We start from the raw sequence: 27,658 nt of genomic DNA on the forward strand, positions 1-27,658 counted from the left end.
GCGCACGTGTACTTTGAAATGTGTTGCCAAAACATCCAAAGAAAGAGAAAAAGTAACAAAATCAGAAAAGGGACTGCATTTTTTCATCCTGAAATGAGATGAGGGACACCATAATGACACTTCAAGGAAAGGTCTGCTGCCACATCATACTGACCTGTAGTAATTCTCCCTGAAGTTAGATCTACTGCTGCGTCAGTTCCTCCAGAATAATCGAAAGCATTTTTACTTTTATAGAAAAAATGTCCAGCTTCTGCTAAATTCGTGTCAGACATGGAAGGTTTCATTCCCCCAATCCCCCTATATCCATATGGCCCTGATCGATCATATTGATAGTGGTCATCCCTATAACCAAAACGATCCTCAGGAAGAGTAGTTGGAGGCTGCTGTGCTGTGCAGCTCCTTCCAAAGGGTAACTTATAAACCATGTCGCAGCATACAGCTCTTCTCCCTGCAGTCAGGTCAACAGGCTTTTCGTCATCTTCTATTATTTTGGTCACTGCACCAGAGGTGGATTCATCCATTGTTACAACAGTTCTGTGAGACTTTGTTGTACTGAGGTCTACTACTTCCCCGTCAGTGACCCCCTGGGATGTGATGCCCTCAGTCCATCCATTTGTGACACCAACAGGAGGCACAGTCACAGGTTTTGTAATAGCTGATGTCACCGGGTGTGCTGAGGTACCCAAGGATAAGTTTATGGGTGCGTCCTCCCTAACTGCAGGGAAGGCCTGGCCACTTGGTATCCTGTAGGGGGGCTCAGCGTGCTTTGATGTAGTAAGCTGGAGTGGTGCTGTTGTTGCATGTGCTGTGCCCATTAGACTTTCTGCACCCGTGGTGTAACTTGAACTAGCGGCGCATGTGGCAACAGTCACTGTCTCAGTGACCACAGCCATCGGCCTTACTACTGATGGAGTAGCGCTGAGATTTATAATAGAGGGTTGGACAGCACTCATCTGTCTGCCATAAACATCACTGGCAGTGATCTGCCTTTTCATATCCATGGTGGAAGCAGAAAGATCCATACACTTTTCAGTCGCTTTCACTTCCACTTTTGGTACTGTACGCAAATCAATGGCATCCCCGATAAGCTGCACCTTTCCATTTTCTTTATGCTGACGCTTCTCTAAATGTAGGTTATCTAAAGCAAGAGGCTCTGGAGGAACTGAGATAGTGACACTGCTGAGACCAACACTAGGGACTGCACTTCTGGCTGCTGAAACCTCAGCCTTAGAAACTTCAGTTGTGAAAAACTGTGTTCCTGAGGTTGGGGCCGCTTGAAATGAAGAGAGCGCTGTGACAGGGAGGGCAGAAAATGTCTCTAGAGTTCCAGAGAGGTACAAGCTCTGTTCTGAAGAAATTGGCATTCCTGCAGTTGTTAAAGGAGGAACTACAGAAAACACTGGTTCAATGGAAATTAGGTCTTTGGGGGGTGATCCCAGGGGCCAACTGGTAATCGCTTGACTAGCTGAAGAATCTGTTGGAGTCCCAGGTTCAGATGGCAATGTGATAACCACGTAGGTTTCCATGAGGGATTTGGAATATCTTGGGGAGGACTTGTTAGAGTGAGGAGAAAGTGGGGAAGTAGGGGAAGGTAATTTATAATCTGCTGAAGTCACTAAATTTAGTGTCATATTTGAAGTTAAAGATAGACCTGTCGGTTTGGGGTGTGTATCTGCTGATTTTTGCGTAGTTACTGGAGGCTGAGGAACTGCTGGTTTCGGGGCAATTAGAGGTTTACTTGGCTCAGGTCTGTGTGTAAATACAAGTCCAGATGGGATGGAAGATGGTTTAGGAGGAACAGGAGGAGGCGCAGTGGTACATATTTTTGTTACAGGTAAGCCACTACTTCTTGGAAGAGCTGTGGCCTCTACTGTAGTAACAGCATCAACTAGAGGTGTAGCCGTAGGAGTTAGAGTCACTGGAGCTGTAACTGTTAGCTTTTTTTTAGGATGAACAGGTGGTTTAGGTGAGGTTGGTGGAGGAAGAGGTGGAGGAGGAGGGGGAGGAGGAGGAGGAGGTGGGGGAGGGGGAGGGGGAGGTGGGGGAGGAGGTTGGGCTGATGCATCCAAAGAAGAACTTCTAAAGAATGGATGAGTTTTCATTGGAAGAGACATAACAGAAGGACTGCCAGATGGTAATGGAGATGCAGGTTTTGCTTGATCAAAGACCTGTCCAGACATAAAGCATGTTGCTAGAACCTGCTCCTCCACGGCACCAGCAGAAGAAGGAGGGTGATCAAACACAGTTTCAGATAAGCCCATTTTTGTTAGTTCAACCTCAGACTTTTCCCTTTTATCTCTGTAAGCTTCTAAAACCTCAAGAATAATTCCATTTCCAGTGTCCCTCTTGTCTTTCTTCACTGAGTCTTTTTCAGATGTAGATAAGTCAGTGGAAACAGTGTCAGCAATGAGCCCCTCAGGTACAGTTCCTACAGATTCTATGATAGGAGGTTCCATATCAGATAAGGAAATCACAACATGATCAGCACTAGTTCTTCCATCTGGTACAGCAGTCCGATCTAAAGATATACTTATTTCTTCTGGATAGTCTATGATGCTGCCTGGAAAATAAGTTGGTGAAGAAATCTCAGAATCTTCCAGTTTAGTTACTATGTCCACAGGCTCTGTATAAACTGTGGTTATGCTATCCAGCGTAGTAATGGGTGAGGAGCTATCTGTGGTACAAACTGAAGAAACAGATGACGTGAGAGAGGGTGTGTCAGAGGGTGGGACAGATGTAGCACTTTCTGAAGGCTCAGAGTAGGTCAAAATCAGTGATTCGTGGGCAATTATCTCTTGAATTTCCCTTGTATAATCAGTTACATATTCATCCTCAATTTCTTCTGTTGAAAAATGTTGGGTTATTTTGACATCTGGGATAGAGAGTGTTGCACTGCTGGTCGAATCTGTAAGAGATGCCCCTGAGAGAACACTTGATGTCAAAGATGCATCGGGCACCCTGTCAAAGTCCATGGTAGACTTGGTCATATCGTCCGTGATGGGGGGCTGGGTTGGACTGGATCCAGGTGTTAACTGCATCTGTTGTCTCTTCATGAGTTCTTCATAGGCAGCATCAGCATCTAATAATTTTTTTTCTTCACTGGTAGAAGTTACCATACTACCCAGATCTACTATCTCATGGCTTTCCGGGATGATAAAAGAGCTTGAAACAATGTCTTCTTGAGGCACAACAGAATGTAAGCTTTCTAACTCATAAAACTCTTTCTGGAGGTCTGTTATTTTTTGCATAGGATCTTCATAAATCTGTTCTGGAATTCTTATTTTTTGATCTTTCCCTCTCTGCTGCATAAATCCATTTTCATCTTCTTGCCTTGTTAGCAGACTGCCATCTACCGAACCATTGTATGTGTCCTCTACTAGAGATTCATAAATATAATCCTCTATTAACATCCCACCATACAAAGGCTCTTTTTCAAATATTTCATCTCGTTCAGTTGCACCTGGAAAAGCTTTATATTTGTGGGTTTTATGCATCATTTCTTCATACATCTCCTCGGCACTTTTTAATGCCTTTTGGCCACCTTCTTTCTGCATAATAGACTGCTCATCTGTTGGAGAGAACAAAGATACAGCTGTGGGCAATTTATAAACTTTTTGCACTTCTATTATTTTTTCTGGGCTTATTTCAAAACCTTCCGGGTCTGACTCTATGCTAGGTGAGTATTCAGAACAAGAAGATCGATGGAGTTCCTCCATTTCTGCAGCCTGACGTAACTCCTCCGTTGGAGATGCATCTTCAATGGGAGAGAGATTACTGGGTGGTGTCTTTGGTCTTTCCCTCCTTCTCTGTGCTCGAAGTTCATCTTTATCTTTCTTTGATTTCTTACTAGAAGACTTTCTTTGCTGCTGCTCCAATTCCCGCTGCTTTTCTTGCTCCTTTAATAATTCTTCTTCCTCTCTCAATTCTTCTTCCTCTGAAGAATCTTCAATAGTAGGTAAAAGAGGACCGTGTGACCTGTGCCGAGCTTTACGTTGTTGTTTGCTCTCTCCCTTTTTGTGACTCGGGCTACTGTCACTGTCCTCATCCAATGACGACACTGACGTAGGGGATGTGCCAGGGGTGAAGCTGGAAGCATGAAGACTAGAAGATCCTTCCCCCCTTGACCTATCTTCTGGAGAGTCCGTCAGGCTTTCCATTTCTAATTCTGGCTCCTCGTCAAAATACAAAGTTGTTTTTTTCTGTGAGGACTCTGCAGAGTATTTATCTGCTACTGTGCTGTTAAGCTCAATTGTTTTGAATCGACGTAGCCCTCCTCCTCCAGCAATTACAAGCTCTTCACTCTCCTGACTTTTAGTCTCTCTGTACTTAAGCTCAGGACTTTCATCGAATGTCTCATCATCTTCATCATGCCATGAATGGCGCCTCCCTGCATCATCATCAAAGCTTGTACTGCTTTTCCGAGTTAGTCGCCTGTGTTTCCCTGGTGTCGCCTTCCCTTTCCCTTTTGTTTCTTCCTTCTTCTGGCTCTCAAGGCTGCTACTTATCTCTTTGAGTTGGCTCCTAATGAACTCATCATCTTCAGAACCTGAAGCATCTTCGTCGGCACTCATTTCTATGATCTGCTTTCGAATAAAGTCCTCCTCTTCACCAGATCCTTGACTATCTTCCTGTTTATACTCATCACTGCTCGATGAACCAACACTAGTTCTCCGTTTTCTTTGTGGAAGAGGTGAGTTCTCACTTTCACTACTGTCTTCAACTGAATCATAAGACTGTCTTCTAGTAGCTGTGTCATCAACAAACTCAGACTTCTCTTCATGGTCCTTTCTGGAAGGACCATCTTGTTGGCTATCTTTTTTTAACATGTCTTTTTCTTCTTGACTCTTTGCGAGCTCCTCTTCTGCAACTGTGGTTTCTAGGGGTTCAGATAAAGTCTGAGTTTTTGGTTGGTCCTTAGGTGGCTCAGAAGTAACCTCAGGAGGTTGGGTTTTCTTTTCTGTTTTTTCTTCAACAAGTGTACTTGCCTGAGCTTCCAAAATGGATAGGACCGTACTTTCTAACTTAGCCAAATCTGAGGGGCTGGAAGGGCTGCTTTCTTGTGAAAAAGAGTCCTTTTTGAGTCCTTTGAGCAAATCTTTTTCATCACTTGGAATAAGACTTGGAATTTCACCAAGTGAACTTGATATCCCATCAGAAGAATATCCTGTGTCACTCAGACCTTGTGGGCTTTTTGGTTGCTGAGAACTTGAGGTGTCTGATTTGTCATCTTCCTTTTCCTAGCAGGGAGGAAAAGATATAGGAAAACTTAACATGATTAAACCGGTAACATGGCCTCTCTATTACTTCCAAATAACTACTATGAACTGAGGAATAATTATAGGATTTTTTTTAACTATATGCCAGTATTTTTTTTTAATCTTTGGATACAAGAAAGTGAAAGGAGTTGATACATATTGACTATGGTTAGTTTTCATTTAACCTAAGTTTAATTAAATGTCAATTCTCAATGACATCTTATTTTTTCCATTAATACTCTCTATATTTTTACATTTCAATTCCATTTTCTTTCAAACACATCATTATCTTTCTCAGTACATTTACTTTGGGAAAAAGTTATAAAGGGTCAAATAAAAAGATTAATCTTGGGGCGCCTGGGTGGCTCAGTGGGTTAAGCCTCTGCCTTCGGCTCAGGTCATGATCCCAGGGTCCTGGGATCGAGCCCCGCATTGGACTCTCTGCTCAGCAGGGAGCCTGCTTCCCCTTCTCTCTCTCTGTCTGCCTCTCTGCATACTTGTGATCTCTATCAAATAAATAAATAAAATCTTAAAAAAAAAGATTAATCTTTTCATTAATATAATCAATACTTTTGAATCATGAAGGCAAGAAAAGAAAGAAAAAAAAAATCAGAGGATGGGCTTTGTACCTGGCTACAAGTTGTAAGAGATGTTGGAAAATTTACTTAACAAAAACATGCAGGTAATATGACCATAATGATATCTGTCTGAGCTAACATAAGAGATATTTTTTTTAGAGAGAGATTCAAATAAGACACTACTAAGTGTCTTTTAAGACACTTTAAAAGACAGTAAGACACTCTATTTCCTTGGGATTGTTCTTAATATTATTATCCTATATCATCTGAAGTGAAGGTTTAGAGACTTTGAAAAAGTTTACAATAATTATTACTAGTAATTATCACTAATAATAATACTGAAATACTGAAATACTGAAAAAGTTATGCAGTAATTAGTCTGACTCATGGCTTTCGCTAAAGAGAAATATCTATTATTTTTGTAGTGGTGTTAATCTTATTTATCTTCAGCATCATACCTCAAAGAAAATGTCATTTATAAATGTCTTCTGATTTTGAAAATACTTGGACTTTTACCTTTACACTATGTCAAAGCCAGTTCCTTTTAACTAGTACAATAACAAACATTTGCAAATGGGACCATGGGCTTTCCAGGGAGCTGAGACACTAAGTAGAAAAATCACAGCCTTAATCTGCTGCATTCCTTTGGCTGGGATGAGGCCATGTCAGCAATTTGGTTCAAGAATCAGAGCAGCCTTAAATGAAAATGATAAACATAGAGACTTTTTGCATAAGTCCAAATTAAAAATATCTATGAGCAAAATGAAACTCAACTAATCCAGTTGGTTTCCATGCTTAAAGTAGAAGTGTTAAAATAACCCCACAGCCCTGTGGAATGAAGAAGTCAGAAAACGAGCCCCAGGAGGATATGTTCTGTCTGACCCTGGACTAAGAGGCCACCTCAATTCCACTAAGTCTGTATACTGAACTAACCATCTCAATATTTTCAGTGGGTTTGTATGCATGGGCTCCTCCAACCCATCTGTAGCCCAAATGATCAGATAGAGGTCATGTTGTTTTGAACAACAAAAACACAAACATGCAAAAACCTTTCTTCCTTCTTTCCTTCCTTCTCTCCTCTTTCCTCTCCTTCTCCTCCTCCTTTTCATTTCCCTTCTTCTTTTAGCTATAGAGTTCTCAAATATAGACGCTGTCAGTTTGACATTCATTTTACATTCACGTTCTTCTCACTACCTGTTGTTACTAGGTACGGTTAGAGATGTATCTTGAATGCATTATATGGTAAAATGTTTTGACCAAATTTACAACATGACACAACTCAAATTTTAAAAAAGTGGTGATATATTATTCATGACTTTATGCAAAAAAAAAAAATAAAAACCCATATGTACTCTTTGGTTTATCATGAATTAACTTCCCTGGGTGATTTCAGACGTCTCCCCAGGAAAAACTTACTTTTCAGCAGCGGTAAGACTTTAGTAGTAGGGCTGATGAGCACCTGACTAATTTTGTTCCTTTGTCTTAAGAGCTGCACATTAAAGAGGTAAGCACAGAAGAAGCACACTTCTAACAAAATCTTTCCAGACGGTCCAAGTGGACGGATGTTCCTCTCTCCTCACATCCCACACAATGATGAGCACAATTTTTTTGAGTTCAATATGCTTTCTATGTCTTTCTTTATCTTCCTTCCCAACCTTCACTAAATCACAGTAAATACCGTAACCAAGGTGATGGGGCACCTAAACTCCTTGTGAGGAAAAAAAATAAAAAAAAACCAAATTTGTGAAGGTGTCATTTATATTCTTTATTTTGTGTCTGCATAAGTTATAAAACAGAACAAGGTAATAAATTATCCATATATATGGAGGAAATGTAACCACTGTTATATATAACAATTGAGTATAATAATAAAAGAAAAAATATAGTTTCATACAATGAATTCTACAAGGTCTACATTTTACAAAAATAAGATTAGGACCAGACATACAATGTAAAAAGGAAATTAAGATACAGTAGATAGAAGACTAACATACATAAATATCAAAATACCTACAATCCCCTTCTGTGGTCTTTCTCCATATGTTCATGTTTTCTTTCCTTCCTTAGTACCATGTTCTACCCACTTCTCCCTCCTGTCCCTCTCCTGGTCTCTTTCCTCCACATTCTGCAGAGGATTCAATCATTATTTATGTATGATGATGCTGTGATGATTTTTTCCTCTAAATGACTCTTCCTTTCCATATTATGAAGTGGCTAATGGCTGCAAACATTTTCTCTACAGGCTTGTGGGTCTAAGATAAAATGTTTGGGGTGGTTAATAAGAAAATCAAGTTAGGTGACCAAAGGGCATTTGTCTGAACTATTTAGAAGAAACAGTTGGTCATGGATTTATTGTGCCACAGTAAATTGAAAAAAAAAATTCATAATGTCAACTCTTCTCACACTAACTAGCATAGGAGTAAAGTCTCCTGAGAAAGGAGAGTGACCTTCTGCTTTTTCATTACACTGTTAGCTGTTAACTACCAGATCATATGCTGACCAAGCTCTTTGCTTCTTTAAGGCTCCTACATGTTTCCTTTACCCTCTGCTGCTAAAATCAAAAAAGAAAAAAGTTGCTCTTCATATGCAGAGATAGATATACTGCGACACTCATCTGTCCATGTATTTATCCCCACACAAATTAACTGGACTATATAGATATAACACTGCAAACTCTTGATTCATGGATATATATATATATATATATATATATATATATATATAAACAAGGGAATAATTTGATCAAAGTAGATGGAACTGAGAAGATCATAAAACACAGTGTGTAAGTTGGATTTGGTTTTCTCTAATTATTTAATCTTCCAATGGCTGTCTGGAGTACTGTAACTCTAAAGGAATATGAACAAAGGATTTACAAGAAGGCGGTGTAATTTGACTTATTTTCTTCTAAATTTCTAAGTCCCTAGAACTAAAAGATTGAGAGTTTTCTCCTAGTTGCTCCAAAAAAAATATGGTTATTAAAAAAAAGTATGGTTGTATACTTATTTTTGAGAAGAATGTTAAACTACTTATGATAATATATTAAGATTTACTGAAATGAACAGATTCAAATAGTTCTTTATAAATTACACATATATAATATATATAACACATATATGTATATGTATAAATATCACTGAATTTTCTTATGTATGCATTATTTTCTCCATTTGAATGGATAATCAAAAAATGAAATTAATTATCTATTTCATTTTTTACATGTAATACCATCTAGAATGACCTCTGAAATGATTATTTAAGAGGAAAATTCCATGCATCTACTTTTTACACAAGAATTTTTGTTTGTCACTTGGAGGCAGTGAGTGGGAACAAACATAATTTAAGCATACCTGCATACCTTTTCATTTTTTTAATAGCAATGTCATTTTTCAATTCCCCTGAGGAACACATTTTCTGTGCATTTTTCTGAGTACATTTAGCATTAGAGCCTCCTGCACTTACTTTTGCTGTTACTGTTACTGCACTTTTCCCATGTATAGAATTACAGTACTTGAGCCTTTCTAGCTGTGTATATGAAACAATTATGCAAAATTTTCAGAGGCTAAGATTCATATATATATATATATATATATATTATATATATATATATATATTTTTTTTTTTTTTTTTTTACTTACTAACTAAAAGTAGAGAGTGGAGAATTCCTTTTCCTTCTAATATTCCCCTGCCATTTACTGACCTGGAGACCAGTCAGAGAGAGGCAGTGATGAACTTGACCCATTTGAAACTCTTTGATGGTGGCATATCTTGAAGCCTTCTCTAGTGATGTAGAAAGTGCCAAGACACACCTGTACTGGCAAACTCAGTTCAGCCCCTTTCATAAATGCAGAGATGTTTAGCTTTTCATACTGAAGGCAAATGGAAGTTTTCTGAATATTGCCATGTTGTTGGTAAATTTAAGACTGTACAAAGAAAGGATGCAATATACCTTAATTTTCCCAAGCCATTTATTTCAATGGGCCAAAGTAAAACAACAAATGAATGATCTTTAATCATTTATACAATGGAAGGGTCAAAATGGATTATTAGCCTGATTGTTCTAAACACTCTAAAGATTAAGTCCATAATGTTCAGTGGGACTGGAGAGAAAAACTGAATATTCTCACCTACATGGGAATCTTTTTCACTACAGAAAAACTCATTATTTTTCATCCTGATTATGCTGTCATTATATACATTGACTTCTACATAACTTGATTATTAATCTCTTGGTCATTTTTAGGCAGAAATAAAAGTTTATGCTAACAGATGTTCAAATTTTGGTGTTTATCAGGAGAGCTATAGTGTTTCAATGTAATACATCAAATGCAGACAAGCAGTATTCTGTTTAAGTATATAGATAAAAAGAGAGAACTCTGTAGCAACATGAGATTTTAAAATAGTAAACAAAAAACTAAAGAAGACTATCTTTCAAATTATTTATTATATTTGAGGATGTATTTTAATTCCATTTGACAAACACATTTTGGCTGAGAAGAATAAATGGACAGACAAAAAGATACGGTGACAAATGTAAACAATATACTATGAAAATACGAAGGACACAAATGACATGGGATTATAGCAGTAGTTGCTAAGAGAGAAGAATAGTTATCATAATGTATTGGCAGTATGGTACAAGTGTCATAAGACTGATGTGTAGTGTTGAAAAGCCACTCTTTTATAATCAGAACTGGACTATAATTTTAGCTTTGCTGAATCCTTAGCCATATGATCCTGGGTACAGAAATTTAGTTTTCTTCAATTTAAAGAAGATACAATATTTACCTCATCCACTGTTGTGCGGATGAAACGATCAAGAAAATACTTAACATAGTGCCGAGAATATTCTAAGAGATAAATTAAGAATATTATCTTGATTTCAAACAAAAAACAAACTTAACACCAGTCAACACAGGGAGTTTAGCAGCAAAAGTGACAGCCACCGAGGAGAAAAGTGGTCACTTCAGGCTGACGGAAGTGAGCAGCAACAATGTACAGGGACCTGAGTGCAAGTTATACTGGAGCCATATTCCACAGGGCTGAGAAAGCCAAACTAAGTTATTTGGACAGGAGTCTTGGCCATGGGAAGCAAAGGCCTAGGCGAGTTTGGAAAATGATCTAATGGGCTAGAAGAGATGTAAAGATTTTTACTATATTTTAAATTCAAAATTACATGCTTCTAATATTCAATAAATGGACTGACACTAATATTCCTTTACTTCTTATATGAGTTGGTTCCTGTTCTGTAAGGAATCCTGAGGAAAAACTGGGAGTTACACTCTAAGGAGACGTTATAGTGAGGTAGTCACTTTATTCATCCATCTTTATACTGAGGTTTCCTATTCAGTTGGGCAGCTCTCTGGCTTTTATTACTTATTAGCAATTACGCCGGCTTTCCTGTTACAGGTAAGTGGTAGACAAAAGATTCTTGCAAAACAAAAATCACGTCATAAAGATAATAACATAAGAAATACACAAACACATGACAAACACAATACTAAAGAAGCTGACACTCATCATATTATTACAAGCTTTTCATCAGCCACATTGCAACATAAAGGCAATGATGACCAAGTTAAACCAGATCTGACCGTTTGCCAAAAACGCCTGCCATTATCAGGAAGCCTATTGGACATCTGTATTAATGTCCATTATTGCCAATAGCAAACCTTGCCTAAACACAACATGCTTTAGCACCATAGCAAGCGATATGACACCATCACAAACTTCTAAAATTTTCTGCAAATTCTAGAACTTCCCCAATTTTCAATAAAATGAAAAATAAACACTTAAAATCTTCTTTTGATTTTTCTTATTTGATAATAAGAGACAAAAAAAAAGTCACACGTCATCTGGAGAAACTTGATATATCCAGCATGGAAAAAGGGATGAAGTAATATGTACGAAATGATATGGTGACAAATGAAACTATTTTTTTGTCGGCAAATATTGCTGGAAAAAATAAATAAATAACTAGAAGGTTTGGGAGAAATTATAACAAAATGAGTAGCAAAAGTTTTGATAATAACAGAATCAAAGTGTAGATATTTTTAATATTTTCAGTTTAAATACTATTTCTGCTTAAGTAATACTTAAAGTGATACTCTAAGCCACCAAGTATATTACCTACTGAAGAGTTGGCTTTTTTTGACTGAATTATTATTTTTAAAAGGGTAAGATTACAGAGATATCGGTATCTGTGAAATTCATTTACTATATCTGGTGACAAGTAGGTCAGAATAGGACAGAATGACTCAGGATTTTACGGATGTGGTGTATGTTGTATAGAAATGAAACTTTATATCTTGAAGACTATCTTTAATGACAGGGATAGTGGGGGGCAGGGAGAAAGGTAGATGGGAGAAAGTAAACCCTAGTTATCAGCAATATGCTACTTAGTAAGTATTTAGTAAAAAATAAACATAAAAATATAGAAATAAAAAAACTCAAACATAAAAATAAAAGGAAAATAAATTCTCTTTAAGAGAATTATCGTGTGAAAACAGCCCTCTGAAACAGAAATTTGGAAATCTTGTGATTGTGCTATATAAAATGGCATATGTCATTTTTAAAAACTGTCATATCTGCTCCCTTAACAAATTTTAAAAAGAATATTTTAATCTGCTTCTAAGCCTTCCAGATGCGGAACTCCAGCGGGGCTTTAAAGGAATTTGTGTGTGTATGTATATATATACACACACACACACATATATATATTTACATATATATATATATGTAAATATGTATATATTAAATTCCTCATTTTCTGACAGATAGCAAGAACAAATTATTGGTATCAGGGAAGATTAACATTTGTTTGTGGACTTTTCACAATTAAAAAAATTATTTTCAGGGGCACCTGGGTGGCTCAATGGGTTAAAGCCTCTGCCTTCGGCTCAGGTCATGATCACCAGGGTCCTGGGATCGAGTCCCGCATCAGGCTCTCTGCTCAGCAGGGAGCCTGCTTCCTCCTCTCTCTCTCTGCCTGCCCCTTTGCCTACTTGTGATCTCTGTCTGTCAAATAAATGAATAAAATCTTAAAAAAAAATTATTTTCAGTTTCAAAATAGGAGAACACGTAGCAAGATTTGGCAAGTACAAACTCTGATCCAGTCCTTCTAATTCTGATATATCCTTGTGGGTTATCGTTCTTGTTATGGATGGTCATTAAAACTAAACATCAAAATACCAAAATAAGCTTAACTTAAAAGATGAAATTCAAATAACTCTATCATAAAACTTTAGACCAAGACTTTTAAAAATGTTAAAGCACAATCAATGCTCTCTCTAAAATACTATTATTAATCATATTTTAATGTGATTAAGGTGATCAAGTGTATCTATATTAAATAAACTAACAATAATTTTAGCTTATTTCACTGATTTTTATTGTTTTTGTGAATGTTTTCTATTGTTGATAATATATTAGTAAATAAGTGTATACATTTGATTCAGAAATAAGTACATACATACCAAGGTAGTAAAATAAAAGAAAAAGTAGTGATAAAAGGATGTGATAAAAAGATAGCGATGAAGGTGTAAAATAAAATTAAAAAGTACATTAACAAAATATTTGGCTATTTCTTGTTTAGATTCTTTAACAAGCAATGGGAAATCATTAGCAGTATCTGAGTGACAGAGTTAAATTATGTGAAATTTGGAAAATAATTCTCTTAACTCTAGAAAACAAATTGAGGGTCATTGGAGGGTAAGTGGGTAGGGAAGGGGGTAACTGGGTGTTGACTATTTAGGAGGGCATGCGATGGGAGGAGCACTGGGTGTTCCACAAAACTAATGAATTATTGAACACTACATCTGAAACTAATGATGTACTGTATGTTGACTAATTGAATTTAAATAAATGAATAAATAATAAATATTTTTTTGTAATAAAAATGTTATTTTTATTAAAAATGAAAAAGTAAAATGAACATTTGTCATCTTCTATTGAGGTCACTGTAATAAGATAAAACTGCCACGCATAAGTAAACAAAAAAAAATGATCTGACAACCATATATATGGAAGTAGGGAGAAAGAGCAGGGAGCAGGCACGGTGACATAATTAGATTCCTTGAATCATTAGAGATAGGTCATGAAGGCCATCATTAGGAGCATCCTCAGGAATAGGCATCAACAGACAGGAATGTGATAAATTGGATGCAGAGAGCAAAGAGTGGGCAGGTAAGAAGAAATCTGAGAGTACTCAAAAGGGTAGTGACTGGGAGACTAGAGACGAATGAATGATATTGTCATTACCAGAAACAGAAAGTCAGAAGAAACTGCTTCTATAGAGAGTGGATGAGATTCAAACAAATGAGTTCCGGTTTACAGTAAGGCTTTGAAGCAGAACTCAAACTGGGTATTTGAAAACACAAATCTGATACTCAAAAGAGGGCCAGGAGGGTTGCAGGTAGACTTATGAATTGCTCATGTGGCTCCCCTAAGAACAAAGAAGACAAAACTCAAACCAAAGCAAAACACAAAGAAAACCTAAGCACATAGAGATTAGGAAAGAAAGTGATACACAAAGTCAAAGTACAACTCATAAAGCATGAGCAGAAAGACAAAAAGAGATAAAAAAGGGAAGGGTCACAAAAGCCAGGGGCACTTCACAAACAGAGAAACAGCCAAAGGCACCAGGTTTTGCCAAGTGGTTAGCGAGGAGAAGCAATGGGTGGTGGTCATGTTACTAGATCCAGCCATTGGAATAAAGAATATACAGGCACCTGTTCTGATTCTGATACACTCATTCATGTAATGAAGGTAGACCAGGATGTACTTAATGAGTGATACAACATGTATCAAAGATGGGTTAGTAACCATGTGTAAAACCGAAAACACCAAAAAAAATGGTCTATAGATTCTTATTAAAGTTCTAATACTAACTTCTAATATTGATAAGTCATTTTTCTCCCTTCAAGTCACTGCTGTTATTTGTGAGGTAAAATAATTCAACCAGATATGATGTAAGATCTCCTGTAATTCTAAAACAGAGTTCTTCTAAAAATGACATTATTGCTTGTACAGATAGAGGTTAAAATGGATACTCTTAAAAGTTGCCACTAAAGAAAGAGAACATATATTATTCCAGATGATGCCAGGATTATAAATAATCCTTCAATAATAAACACATTAAACAAACTCCAAATAGAGTGTGTTATATTAAAATCATGTTAAATACTAAAATTAACTTTTGTCCTGAATTTTAGCCACACTTTTTTTTTTTTTTTTGGCAATTGCAGTTTAATCATTTTATGGCTGGTGGCTCCTTAAAAGGCTTTCAAGCAAGAAGAAACATGTTGACTTGCTTAACCCAGTGACTAAGTGAATAGAAACTTATATAAAGACACATATTATTTTTTAATAGAATTTTTAAAAAGATTATTTATTTATTTATTTGACAGAGAGAGAGAGAGAGAGAGAGAGAGATCACAAGTAGTCAGAGAGGCAGGCAGAGAGGGAGGGGGAAGCAGGCTCCCTGCTGAACAGAGAGCCTGATGTGGGGCTTGATCTCAGTACCCTGGAATCATGATCTGAGCCAAAGGCAGATGCTTAACCCACTGAGCCACCCAGGTGCCCCAAGATACATATTATTTTATATTAAAGGTGGATACTGATTTTATGTTCATAGAAGAGAGGAGAAGAAACTTATTTAAGAAACTCTTCTTATCACTCTCCAGAATTCCAGTAAATTATCAGATAGCATAAAAGCAAGGAAAATAAATTTGATACCTATGCTTTATTTAAGTTAGATCAAGCTGTCAGAAAGCCCAAGTTGTTCATTTCAGCAACTGTTACACATTTCCAAAAGTGCCTCCAATCCAAGGCTTGCACTTACATAATTACCATTAAGTGTGCTCTGTACTTAGGTAAAAATTCACAAATTTCATATATATAAGACAGTGCAAAGACAGGAAAGTGTAACTTACTGTTTTTTCTCTCCCAGGTTCCACCCGATCAGGCTTTGCTGTGCCTGCTGCCTGTGGTTGTTCTTTCATTGTTTGAGTTGCCTCATCGTCTTCCTTGGGCAAACTTGGAGGCGGGCCAGAAGGTTTATCTTCCATTTTGGTCTGTGGTGCCATCTCCTGTACTACCTGTGGAGTCACTTTGCCTTCTGGCTTTTCTTCAGTGATTGGTACTTGAGTTTTAAATAAGTCTTGTTTCTCTTCCTCCTCTAGAGCTGATGGTTTTGTTATTGGAGGTAACTTTTTGTCTTCAGGTTCTGGCTTTTTTTCTTCAGAGGTTGGTTTCTTTTCTTCAGGAGGTGGCTTTTTTTCTTCTGGGAGTGCCTTTTTGTCCTCAGAGGGTGGCTTTTCTTCTTGAGGGGCTGAAGTTTTGTCTTTCTCTAGTTGACTCTCTTGTTTGTGATCTGTGGTCACCTTTGGGAGAATCTTTTCAACTGATGGTATTTCTTTCACTTTTTCTGGAACTATTTGCTCAGCTTCTGTTTTTACTTCTTGTTCCTTCTTTTTCATTTTTGCTTGGGGAGGCATTGCTGTTTTCTGAGATGGTTGTTCTGGAGGGACGGGCATAGGAGAGGCTTTTGGTTCTGAAGGTGTAGGTGACATTTTGCCCATATCTCCGAGCTGTCCTGATATTGCTCTCTGGGTTTGGCAATTTAAACAAAGCCATTCTTGAATCTGCAAAGAAAACAGCAATGAACAGATTAACTATATTATAATGGATCTGTTTTGATGCCTATATTAAGTTAACAGCAGGTAATTACTAGTTGCTCTTTTGTATAGGGAGAAGGTAGGTCCTTTTTTTCCAAATCAATGAAACAGTGACTTCTAAGGAAGACTGCAAAAAGACTATTTATAATCTAAAAATATGAGGAACCTCTAGAGATTGGCAATTCACTCTCCTCACCATAAGGAAGAAAAAATATATATATAGCATTAAAGATGGAGCTGGGGTTGCGGGGAGGCTATGTGGAGTCAGGGGAATATTCACTTTTTTGGTGAAGAATCTGCATTTGTTCCAAACAGAGTATTTTGGAGTGTGGGGGCTTCAAAATTGGTATTTCATATATTTACACAAAAGTATTAAATTTTGTGGTCATTTTCTATTAACTACAATTAAGCAAAAGTTCTTTTAGGATTTAGCGTATAATCTCCTATCTTTCTTTTTTTTTTTTTTTTTTTTGACAGACAGATCACAAGTAGGCAGAGAGGCAGGCAGAGAGAGAGAGGAGAAGGAGGCAGGCTCCCCACTGAGCAGAGAGCCCGATGAGGGACTCGATCCCAGGACCCTGGGATCATGACCTGAGCTGAAGGCAGAGGCTTTAACCACTGAGCCACCCAGGTGCCCCTAATCTCCTATCTCTTGATGTGGGTCAAATGTAGTTCGATCTACCAGAGTAGAACTTCACAAAGTACATGAAAAGTTTTCAAGAATCGTTCGCGCATAATTCTCTATCTGCTTTAGGGCTGAAAAATAATTTTATTCTTAATAATATTCACATTTCTCATGCAACTGAGCAAGACACAATCATTGGCTCAAATTATTTGGTATCTTTCCCCCAGAGTTTTTTGAATCTCTGACTAAAATAGTTCCTTGAATTTCTGCTTCTCAGTATAATCCGTGGGCCATTTGTACCAACAGCCTGAGGTGGTCATAAGACATGCAAATTCCTAGGAATTCCTAAAACTGTTTTAGCAGGATCCTGGGAGTTGGAGAAGGAGTAAATAAACTGGTTAATTCTTGGTTGATTCTTTTGTAAGCTAAATTCTGAAAACAAATCTCTCATAACACATACAAATGATGGCATGGGAGACTGATTATGTTAGACTAATAATATTGCAGAATTCTTCCCTTATTGATACATGCTATGTTTTTCTTACCTTATAAATATTATAATGTAAGAGCTAAAGGCTATACATGTAGTTTCTAATTGTTACATTTAACCAATACCTATTCTGTAAAGTCCAAGGTTGGAAGGGCATAGAAATAGTATTGTATTCATATGTTGCACTGTTTTCTGAGTTCAGTTTCAAGCTGCTTTCCATACTGGATCACTCTTTCTAGTTACAGGACTTAAAACCATTCATTGTTCTAGAATACTATTAGGGATCTAAGTTTTATTTCTTATTTCAGCTTCTAATTTCATTAGAGATATAAAAAAAAAAGTTGCTTAATAATAATGACTTAGGAGCACCTGGGTGGCTCTGTCAATTAAGCATCTGCCTTCGGCTCAGGTCATGATCCCAGGGTCCTGGGATGAGCAGGGAGTCTGCTCATTGCTATCCATCTGCCCTTCCCCCTAACCCCCACTGGTGTTCTTTCTCTCCCTGTCACTCAAATAAATATTATCTTTAAAAAAATAATAATGATGACTGTTTTACAACCTGTAAGCCATTACAATTCTTATTTACTTATCTAAAAAGTTAGGACAAAAGTCCATTATTTAATTTTTGTAAAATGTGGTCTACAGAAGTATGCGTTACAGGTTCATTTGCTCTTTTCTGTGTACAATCATCCAATACCAATTCTCTTCTTAATTTCAGGTCTCAGCAACTCTCAAGTGAATGGTGGCTTCTTTGTATCAGAACTTTATAGAAAAGTCTTAGGAAAGAAACTGGTTTGATTCCTTGTGTCAAATAGGAAACGCTCTCTCCAGCCCTTCTGCCCAATAGTCCCCGGAGTGGGCACTTCCAGAGTCCTGCAGAAAATCAACCTTTACCTGTGCTGTGGTTTTAAAAACCATGACTCAGGTGAGCCACATCAGAGGGTATTTTCATCCAGAACCTGCCATTTTTTAAAAACAAAAGGGGATGCAAAAGCAGCATCACTGCTCTTTTGTCACACGGATTCTAAAAACCAAAAGCAGGTGTGCGCTAAGCATTCTTGGCAGGCCAGGTCCTAATGTAAAGAAGTTAGGGAGTGTTTTATATACCAGGGATACTGGTATCATTACACTGCAAATTTTTATCAAAATAATAGTGTGATTCTTTTATCTGAGTCTTCGGAACAAAGTTATCATCTCAACATCTTGTAAGTAATAGCATATGATACACAATGTACACAGCTATTGTGTATCATATAGCATACGATACACTCTGTACACAATGGTACACAGCTCTTGTTAAAATGAAAATGTGTTGAGAGAATAAACAAAGTGACTATTTCAAAGTAATATACTCATTATTTACACATATTTAAAACTTAGGTAAGAGGATACAAGGTATCCTCTATTTAACCTATAGTGTCACAAAAAATACTTCATTTTTCCCAATTTAAAGTAATGTTTGATAAAACTACAAGCAGTGATAACCACACTAGTATGGTCTGCAAGGCAAAAGGAAGACAATGTCAGTCTAGAAAAAAAAAAAAAAGGATCTTATCCTGAGAGCATCACTGGCTAGATTAAACTTGTGTTTTCCTTAAATTTCCATCCTTATGCAGTTAAACCTGATATTTTTATACTTGGTCTCTCAGTTGCATGCCTGATTTGCATTTGAAATAAGATTATTGAGACAAGTCTAATTCTTTTGACTTTACACTTTGATTAACTGTCACCAAAATTCATTTGGGGGCGCCTGGGTGGCTCAGTGGGTTAAGCCTCTGCCTTCGACTCAGGTCATAATAAGTCTCTTTAAAAAATAAATTAAAATTTAAAATAATTAAAATTTTTTTAATAAGATTTTTTTAAAGATTTTATTTATTTATTTGACGGAGAGAGATCACAAGTAGGCAGAGAGGCAAGGCAGAGAGAGAGGAGAAAGCAGGCTCCCCACGGAGCAGAGAGCCCGATGTGGGGCTCAATCCCAGGACCCTGGGATCATGACCTGTGCCAAAGGCAGAGGCTTTAACCCACTGAGCCACCCAGGCGCCCCAAAATAATTTAAATTTTTAATTTAAATAATTAAAAAAATAAACTAAAATTTAAAAAATAAAATAAAAGTTTAAAAAATTCATTTGGAAACTGAATTTGCTGAATTTACATGTCAAATAATAACAACATAATTCACTTATGTATCTACTCTGTATATATTTATTTTAGTTATATCTATGGAGTACATATACCATTGAGCAAGGATATGTGTAAGGTTTATTTCATCATGGAACTTGCATTAAAGTAGGAGGACTAAGATATGGGTTAAAATAAATATATAGTAGAAATATATTTACATATAAGGGAAATGGAAAGGATATAATAGTTTCAATGGGCTTGTCTGATGAATTTGTTTAGAACATACGGAATTTGATAATTCATGAATCCCAAAGGAGAATTTTTTCAGCAGACAATTAGAAATGCTGAATTGGAAGACTCATATGGGTGTCTCTTCTTTCTGCAGCTCTAGAACCAAAATTAGAATGCCAACAAATTCAGCAAGCAGAGGAAGTTATAATATCAATAAGGAATTAAAAAGGGGAGGAAAGTACAGTAATACCAAGATTTGCATATTTCTTTAAATATGCAAAATTAAATATGCAAAATTAAATTTTATTAAGAGGGGGCATATGAAATGGCAGAGGCTAGGGTAAAATCAAAAGTAGAAATGAGAAAGGCCAAAGTGATCAAATTTTAATAATGAGTAAAGTGAGTGAAAATTAATTTTCAAGAAAGTTCATTTTGGGCATATGGGTTATTTCCATTGTCATATTACCGTTAAATACAGACGCAATTAGTAGAAAAGTTGGCTTCACAAGTGACAATTTAGGAAATACTCTACAACCACGTAAGATGTGAAAATCTGTAGTTCACAATTTTTTTTGCATTCTTTACCAAAAATAATCCCAAAGATTTTTGTATCCCTGTATTCAGGGATTTAATTAAACATTTCTAGGTCCAAAAAAACATTATCTGCCCTCTTAGTTTGTCAACAGCCACACTACTAAACACGCATCAGGTTTCTAGACCAGTATCAATTTGGGGATAAAATAAGCAAGATGCCTAAATTATACAGAAATTCAATATGTAAATGATCACTGTCCATATACGGTTTTTACCACCCGAAAGGATTTTACCACACGTAGCATTAACTCTTTCTGCAAATTGCAAAACACTTGACGATTCATTGTTTGCCGTAAGGCTAAACACCAACAGAGTTACAGCTTTATCTTTGAAAATAAAGACAGTAAGACAGGGGTGCCTGGGTGGCTCAATCAGTTGAGTGTCTGACTCCGTTTCAGCTCAGGTCATGATGTCATGTCATGGTTTGTGAGATGGAGCCCATCAGCCCTGCTCCACGCCCAGCAGGGAGTCTGCTTGAAGATTATCTCCCTCTGTTCCTCCCCCTACTCATTTCTCTCTTTCTCTCCCTGTAAATAAGTAAATAAATCTAAAAAAAAAAAAAAAAAAAAAAAACCCAGCAAGACAATCAGAAAATACATATCATGTATATATATTTATATAAAATAAAGCCATTGCTGTTATATTATTGGGTTTACTACATAGAAAATACAAGAAAATACATAGGAAAATACAGTGCTTATGGAGGTTTTTTTTTTTTTTAACTTACAAGTCATCGTTATGGATGCTTCCAGACTATTTCCATTTCATTGGTTTCACTAGGTTCTTAAATTATGTTTTATTTTCAGTATCCTATAAATATCTCCTAATAGTATAAAACATAAAAGATTTTATCTATATTATTATTAAATGTATCAAATACATTCAGAAGACTCTGTGAGACCAATCACCTTTTAATCTAGGGCTTCAACATTAATAACCTGGATACCAAATTCATTTCCAAGTAGGGGAAATTCTGATAAACAAATAGTGTATAAAAAATAACTCCATGTCGATCACAACACACTAAAATGTATTCAATTGTCAGCTGGTGCATGTTAATAGAATGCATTTATCTTAACATCCAATCATTAGGGCTTGTTCAAAGCAATGCTCCACAAATCCATTAATCTTATGAGCAAAGTAGGAAATGAAGGCAATAAAAACCCCGAAGAGGGACGCTGCTGTGCTACTCAGCATTTTTCCATCAATAAGCAATTTGCTTTATATAACATTTCAGCTGTAACTATAGTAACAATACCATTAAGGAAAATCTCCAAACTTCAGGCCTGCCTATTTATTCCTTTTAAGTATCATTTCAGAAGCATGATAATAAGACCTGCAGCAGGTTGAAAGTTGGCCGTTAGACTTGAAATGGTAGAGAACGGATGGCTGCAAAGCCTGTAGGAGACTTCACAGTCATATCTGAGACGTCTTCACCACATTTTAGCATGAATTTTCATTAAAAGACCAACCAGGTGAATTTGGAAGCTCAGAGAGTTTCCACCAACAAGAGTATGTAAGGAGAGATTACATACCCACTACTCAAAATTCTGTAAAGGAAAATCAAGCCATCAAGGGAACTTATACTCAAATACCTTGGAGTTTCCAGCCTATTATTGTCTTTGAGTCAACAATAAACATTTTACACAGGTTTCTGTTTGTCTGTTTATCTGCTTCTCACTCAGAATGTTATTTTTTTCAGCTAAAAAATAATTACACTGATGATCTGTTTAGAAATCACTATTTACTCACTAACAGGCCCCCAAAATTGGGAAGCAATGTTACCTGCAACTGGTCACTGGTATCAGTCTCATCTGTAGTCTTGGATGAAGGTGTTCTATTTATTGAAGGCATATATATATATATATATATATATATATATATATATATATTCTTTTTTAAAGATGGTGCTTTTAAGATTTTATTTATTTGAGAGAGAAAGAAAGATAGTGAGGGAGAGCACATGTAGGGGGTGGGTAGCAGCAGAGGGTGAGGGAGAAGCAGGCTCCCTGCTGAGCCAAAAGCCTGACACAGGGCTCAATCCCAGGACGCTGGGGATCATGACTTAAGCCAAAGGCAGACGTTCAACTGACTGAGCCACCCAGGTGCCCTGGGCCCATACACTCCTACAATTCAAGTGGACATTCTGAAAATCAGATTTTTTTGGTTTAAATTTCTAAATATATTTCCTTTTGTTGTTTGTAAAAGGGAAAAGGACTGAATTCACAGTTGGTGCACTCTTTATTTTAGATTACACAATCGGTTCCTAGACTATACAATCAGGATATTAGAAATCTGTGATCATTTATGAGATTGCTCTTTACAAGTATATGCAATGATGTATTTGTGGTATTTCTATTCTTATTCTGTCGCTCCTAAAAATGAATGAGATGTGTGTCAGCTCCTCTTATACTGTTTTTGACTAGAACGTAGAGCTTCCTTAGTATTTTTGTTCCCTTTACAATCAATGAAACAAGAAAAACTCATATCCAAAATACGTAAGTGAATGATTGAGGTTACTCCTCACTTATTTTCTGTGAAGATATAAGAATTACATCAGAATGTATTAGAACATAAATAGTCATATAAAAACAAACAAAAAAACTCCAAATAGGCTATTTAAACATTAACTTCCAAAGGAATCGTTGAACGTTAAGGGTAGGAATCAATAATGAAACCAAACAGAATACTGGATATTGTTATGAATTTGTACTGGGGTTGTTCTGCCTGGGTTGAAACTGATCTGTGGCCATGTTTTTCCTCATCTCTTCTTTTATGTGGATGCTTATTTCTGTAAGACCACATACCCCCATACACCCACACAAAGTATTTCACCGATTTGAGGCTCTTAGTGTAAGTTTCTATATAATGTAAACTATATTATCAGATATTTCCATAAATAGCAACATGCCAACTAAAATCATGTATACTACTTCAGGGATTTAAACTATATTTAGGTTAGAATTGCAAACTCTCAGTTGATAAGCTTTTTGCGTCCATTTTTCTTTGACTAAACCAGAATCATTTTTCTAGTCATTTTCTCATCACAATTCATATGTATTTTTCTAAACTAAGAAAGTAATCTCTGAGTGTTTCATGTTTTAAATGCCATTAAATAAATAACATATACACACATGCATTAATTAAAATACCTCTCAATTACTACATTAACACAATTTTGACAAAACTTGAAAAAAATCAGGGGCTTCCTTTTAGAAAGACACATATATTTATGGGTATACATATATACACAAATACATATATATACATAGAAATATACATATATATATGTATATTTCTTTGCATGGGTAAGAACTACATAGGGCTCATTTCCCTATAATGTCTTCCTTCTTTCTTTCCTTCCTTCCTTTCCCTCCCTCCCTTTTCTCCTTCTTTCTTTATATCTGTATAGAGGGAGCAAGACGAGTGAGCTCACTGAGACTACTCTTTGATTAAAAAAATCTATCTGATTTGGTTCAATCACAGGGATCAGGGTAAGTGATCTCCCACCAGTGTGTATAAAGGACAACTCCAACGACACAGCTGTTTTCTCACTGGTAACCAATGATGCAAACTTACGGGTAATCATACATAATTATTGTGTTGTCTTTAGCTAACTCAGCTCTAGCAAAAACAGAAGGCTTAAAGAGAAGGCTCATCTTTGGACTCAAGGCATTACTATTTGCGATTAATGGTTCTAGTGTACTACACTGACAGTTATTTATGTAAGTCTGGTATAAAAAATAACCAACAGTTTAAAAAACGTCATTTATGTTATATGGATAGCAAGTTCATTTTTTAAATAATCAGTTCTCATCCCTCTGCTTTTATAAACTTGTATTATATCCCTATTACAAGAGGTGGGTATTTATTTTGCATATGTTAATTAATACATCAAAGCAAAAATTACCTTTTAAGTCTAATGTAGTTACTAGTCAGCACTACAGGCAATGAGTAATTGAATTTTATAACAAATTTTGAAGATGTTAACACACTTCATCACAAAGGAATTTTGTTAAGATTACAATGCTATATGCATTTGGAAGATAGATTATTTAAAGCACATTGACTAAAATCTATAGAACATTTTATAGGATAAACAAAAACCAGTCCCAGTTTTTAATTTAAGCATCACTGTGGATATAATGATCAAAGACCAAATAATCTCACATATGAGGGAGACTGAAATGTACAGGAAGGGGGTAGGCACGAGCGGACGATGGAGAATGCATGTAAAGTGGGTGGAGCGACGGGGCAGTGGTGAGCCCTTCTACAGGACACGGTGCGGCCCTAGAAGCCCTTTTTGCAGGGGAGAATCAGTGTGTTGATTTTGCAAGGCATAAACTTGTCTAGGGTGAACTCTGTTTCCAAAAATTCCCTTCCCTAAATGTTTCCCATTATAATGTGACGCCAGAGACATCTGGTGTGAGATACGGAGGGCAGAAGCCAACAAGCAGCCACGGTGCTTTCCTCATGCTCAGACAGCTAGAACAGGGTCACACGTACTATTGGCAGCTCACACGTCACACACTGCTTAGGACAGTAGGCAGGCATACAGCTGCTCTGTTTTCCTCTGGATTCTTCTTCAACTTTTAGCATGGAGACAGTGAGAACAGACAGGGTTCTGGGCTGTCCTCCTGGGTTCTAGCTGGTCCCTGCTCTCCCCTCTCTTAAATTCATCTTTCTTTCCTTTGCCTGACCTCCATCCTTCAATCTTCAGTAGGCTTTCAGTGATCACTTACTTAAGATCATATCCTTACAACAAAATCCTTATATAGATTCTATACTTCCTAATGGTCTGTTTCTTTAATTAAAGTCCAAGTGATAGAATCACAGTGAGTCATCTGTTATTCAAGGAATGATGATGTATTACACTTTTATACAGTTATGTCGGTATGTGTGCAAAGTAATTCCAATAGTTTATTTCAGATCTTAAGTTGCATGGCAAAGAAAGTACACTTAACTGGAATTCAAGAGAAATAGGGATTGTCTTTGGTTCTGTCAGTGTGACATGCATAAAGAGATTATCTAGAAGTTTTTATTTTTTATTTTTTGGGGGGGTTAAAATTATGATAAAAAATTTTTAAAAGCCACCAAAATAATTTGTGACATAAATACATATGTGTATAGATATACAATGAAAAATTTTAAAGGGTTGAACACCCATGCATCCACTGATCCCTTAAATGGAACACAGACAATATTATTAGAGACTTTTGCTATCATATCCTATTCTGTACTCTCAAAGAACCATTATTTTAATTTTTGTGTTGTTTTACATTTTTATGGTTTTAATATGTGTATAATATTTATATACTTTTTACTCTTGTGTATTTTTGAACTATATATAGTTTTGTGCATTTTCCCCTTTTATTCTTTTTCAGTAAACACTGCCTAGATACAAAAATGATCAACAAAATATGTGTGGGGCATAAAGAAAAACTTTATAATGAACACCTGGGAACCAATGATTCAATTAACAAATGGAATACTATCATATTTGAAGCTTCTTTCAAACTCACCTCTTTATATCTTCCTTCAAGTTAACTATCATCCTATCTTATCTGTCTATAATTACGACATTTTGGGCATAGTTTTACCCTATATGTTTAAGTCCCTAAACAATATATTGCTTGCTATTGAATATTCTGAAAAATGGTACCTAAATTTCCTTTCTGTTTTTGAGTCTCATTTTAGTGTCAGAGTTTTAAAGTGTTATTTTAGATGGACAGGTAGGTAGGTATGTAGATATGTAGATAACCTTCCAAATCAAAGTATTTCCTCAAAACCAAACTATGGTGCTATTAGCTAGTACTGATGATAATGATAGATAAGTATTAAGTGTAAGACCATAGCTAGGGGTAGCCACCATGAGAAACTAGAAAATGCGTGACTCACGTGAACTCATTCAACTTCATTTTTAAAAATTTTTAAAGATTTTATTTATTTATTTGACAGACAGAGATCACAAGTAGGCAGAGAGGCAGGCAGAGGGGTGGGGGGGCGGGAAGCAGGCTCCCCGCAAGGCAGAGAGCCCGATGTGGGGCTCGATCCCAGAACCCGGGGATCATGACCTGAGCTGAAGGCAGAGGCTTTAACCCACTGAGCCACCCAGACACCCCTCAACTTCATTTTTAAAAATATTAGAGACCCAACAAAACACATCTGTGCCAAACTCAGGTTAAGAACCGGCAGTGTACATTCTCTTCACTGGACCAGCTTTTAATTAAAAACTTAGTAAAGACCCTACAATCTGAGTGATCAAAGATTACTGAATTACTATGAGGCTAATTTTTTAAAAAGTAGAATATGATTGTTCAGATATCCAAAAATAGAGTTCATAAAGATTTGAGCATTCTATTTTTAGATAGCTTTTGGCTTCATGTTTAGTAACTAATGAATATTGAGGGATCTTAATAAGACTTCAAAGTAGTGTTATTCAGTTCATTCACAGAATATTTACTGCTTATTTGCAATGATTTTCATGTTATTTTAAGTGCTAAATATTGCTAAATATATATTCGCTGTTAGAAGGACCAACATAATTATATAAGAACCAATAAAAATACATTAAATATATATTCATATATGATTCATGTATGATTTATAGATGGAAAATAATGATTATAGAGTCTAGGCTGAAACTAGTAGAGATAGAAAAAAAATTCAAATTTAAGTAAACAGTCAAGAAGGACTTAGTTTCTCAGTTATGGCATGACTATAGGCATCTGTTTTAAAGCTAGTCATTTCTTCAAACTGTTCTTTTAATGGCAGCCAATCATAGACTTGAGGATCCAAGTCTCTTATATTAAACCTGAACTCCATCTGTATTTTAAAAATATATAAATGGATAACATAAATACACACATATATTTTTATTAGACTACCTGTTCATGAAAAATATTTGAACAATTGGAAACTATCATCAAACATTACCTTGACTAGTCTGATATCCTGACTTTTTAAGCATGTAATTTCTGATGATGATGCCATAACCAGTTGCGTGACTGTATTTTATTTAATGATGCCACTATTAGAAAAATATTCTAAATATAACAATGCAAACATAAGTCAGGAGGTAGATGCAA

The 27,658-nt window shown here is 36.2% G+C and overlaps 1 protein-coding gene across 5 annotated transcripts in view; it reads right to left on the minus strand.

Moving 5' to 3' along the window:
• The window catches only part of PCLO (piccolo presynaptic cytomatrix protein), a 414,175-nt gene that overhangs the window by 191,775 nt on the left and 194,742 nt on the right, over positions 1 to 27,658 (minus strand). For all 5 annotated transcript variants that reach the window (XM_047694735.1, XM_047694734.1, XM_047694733.1 and 2 more), the window contains exons 4-5: positions 15,763 to 16,473; positions 155 to 5,237 (exon numbers count right to left, since the gene is read on the minus strand). In XM_047694735.1, coding sequence (XP_047550691.1) covers positions 155 to 5,237; positions 15,763 to 16,473 — 5,794 coding nt within the window. The remainder of the gene's footprint in view (positions 1 to 154; positions 5,238 to 15,762; positions 16,474 to 27,658) is intronic.

Source organism: Lutra lutra, chromosome 11 (genome assembly GCF_902655055.1).
Source record: "Lutra lutra chromosome 11, mLutLut1.2, whole genome shotgun sequence".
Lineage (NCBI taxonomy): Eukaryota > Metazoa > Chordata > Mammalia > Carnivora > Mustelidae > Lutra > Lutra lutra.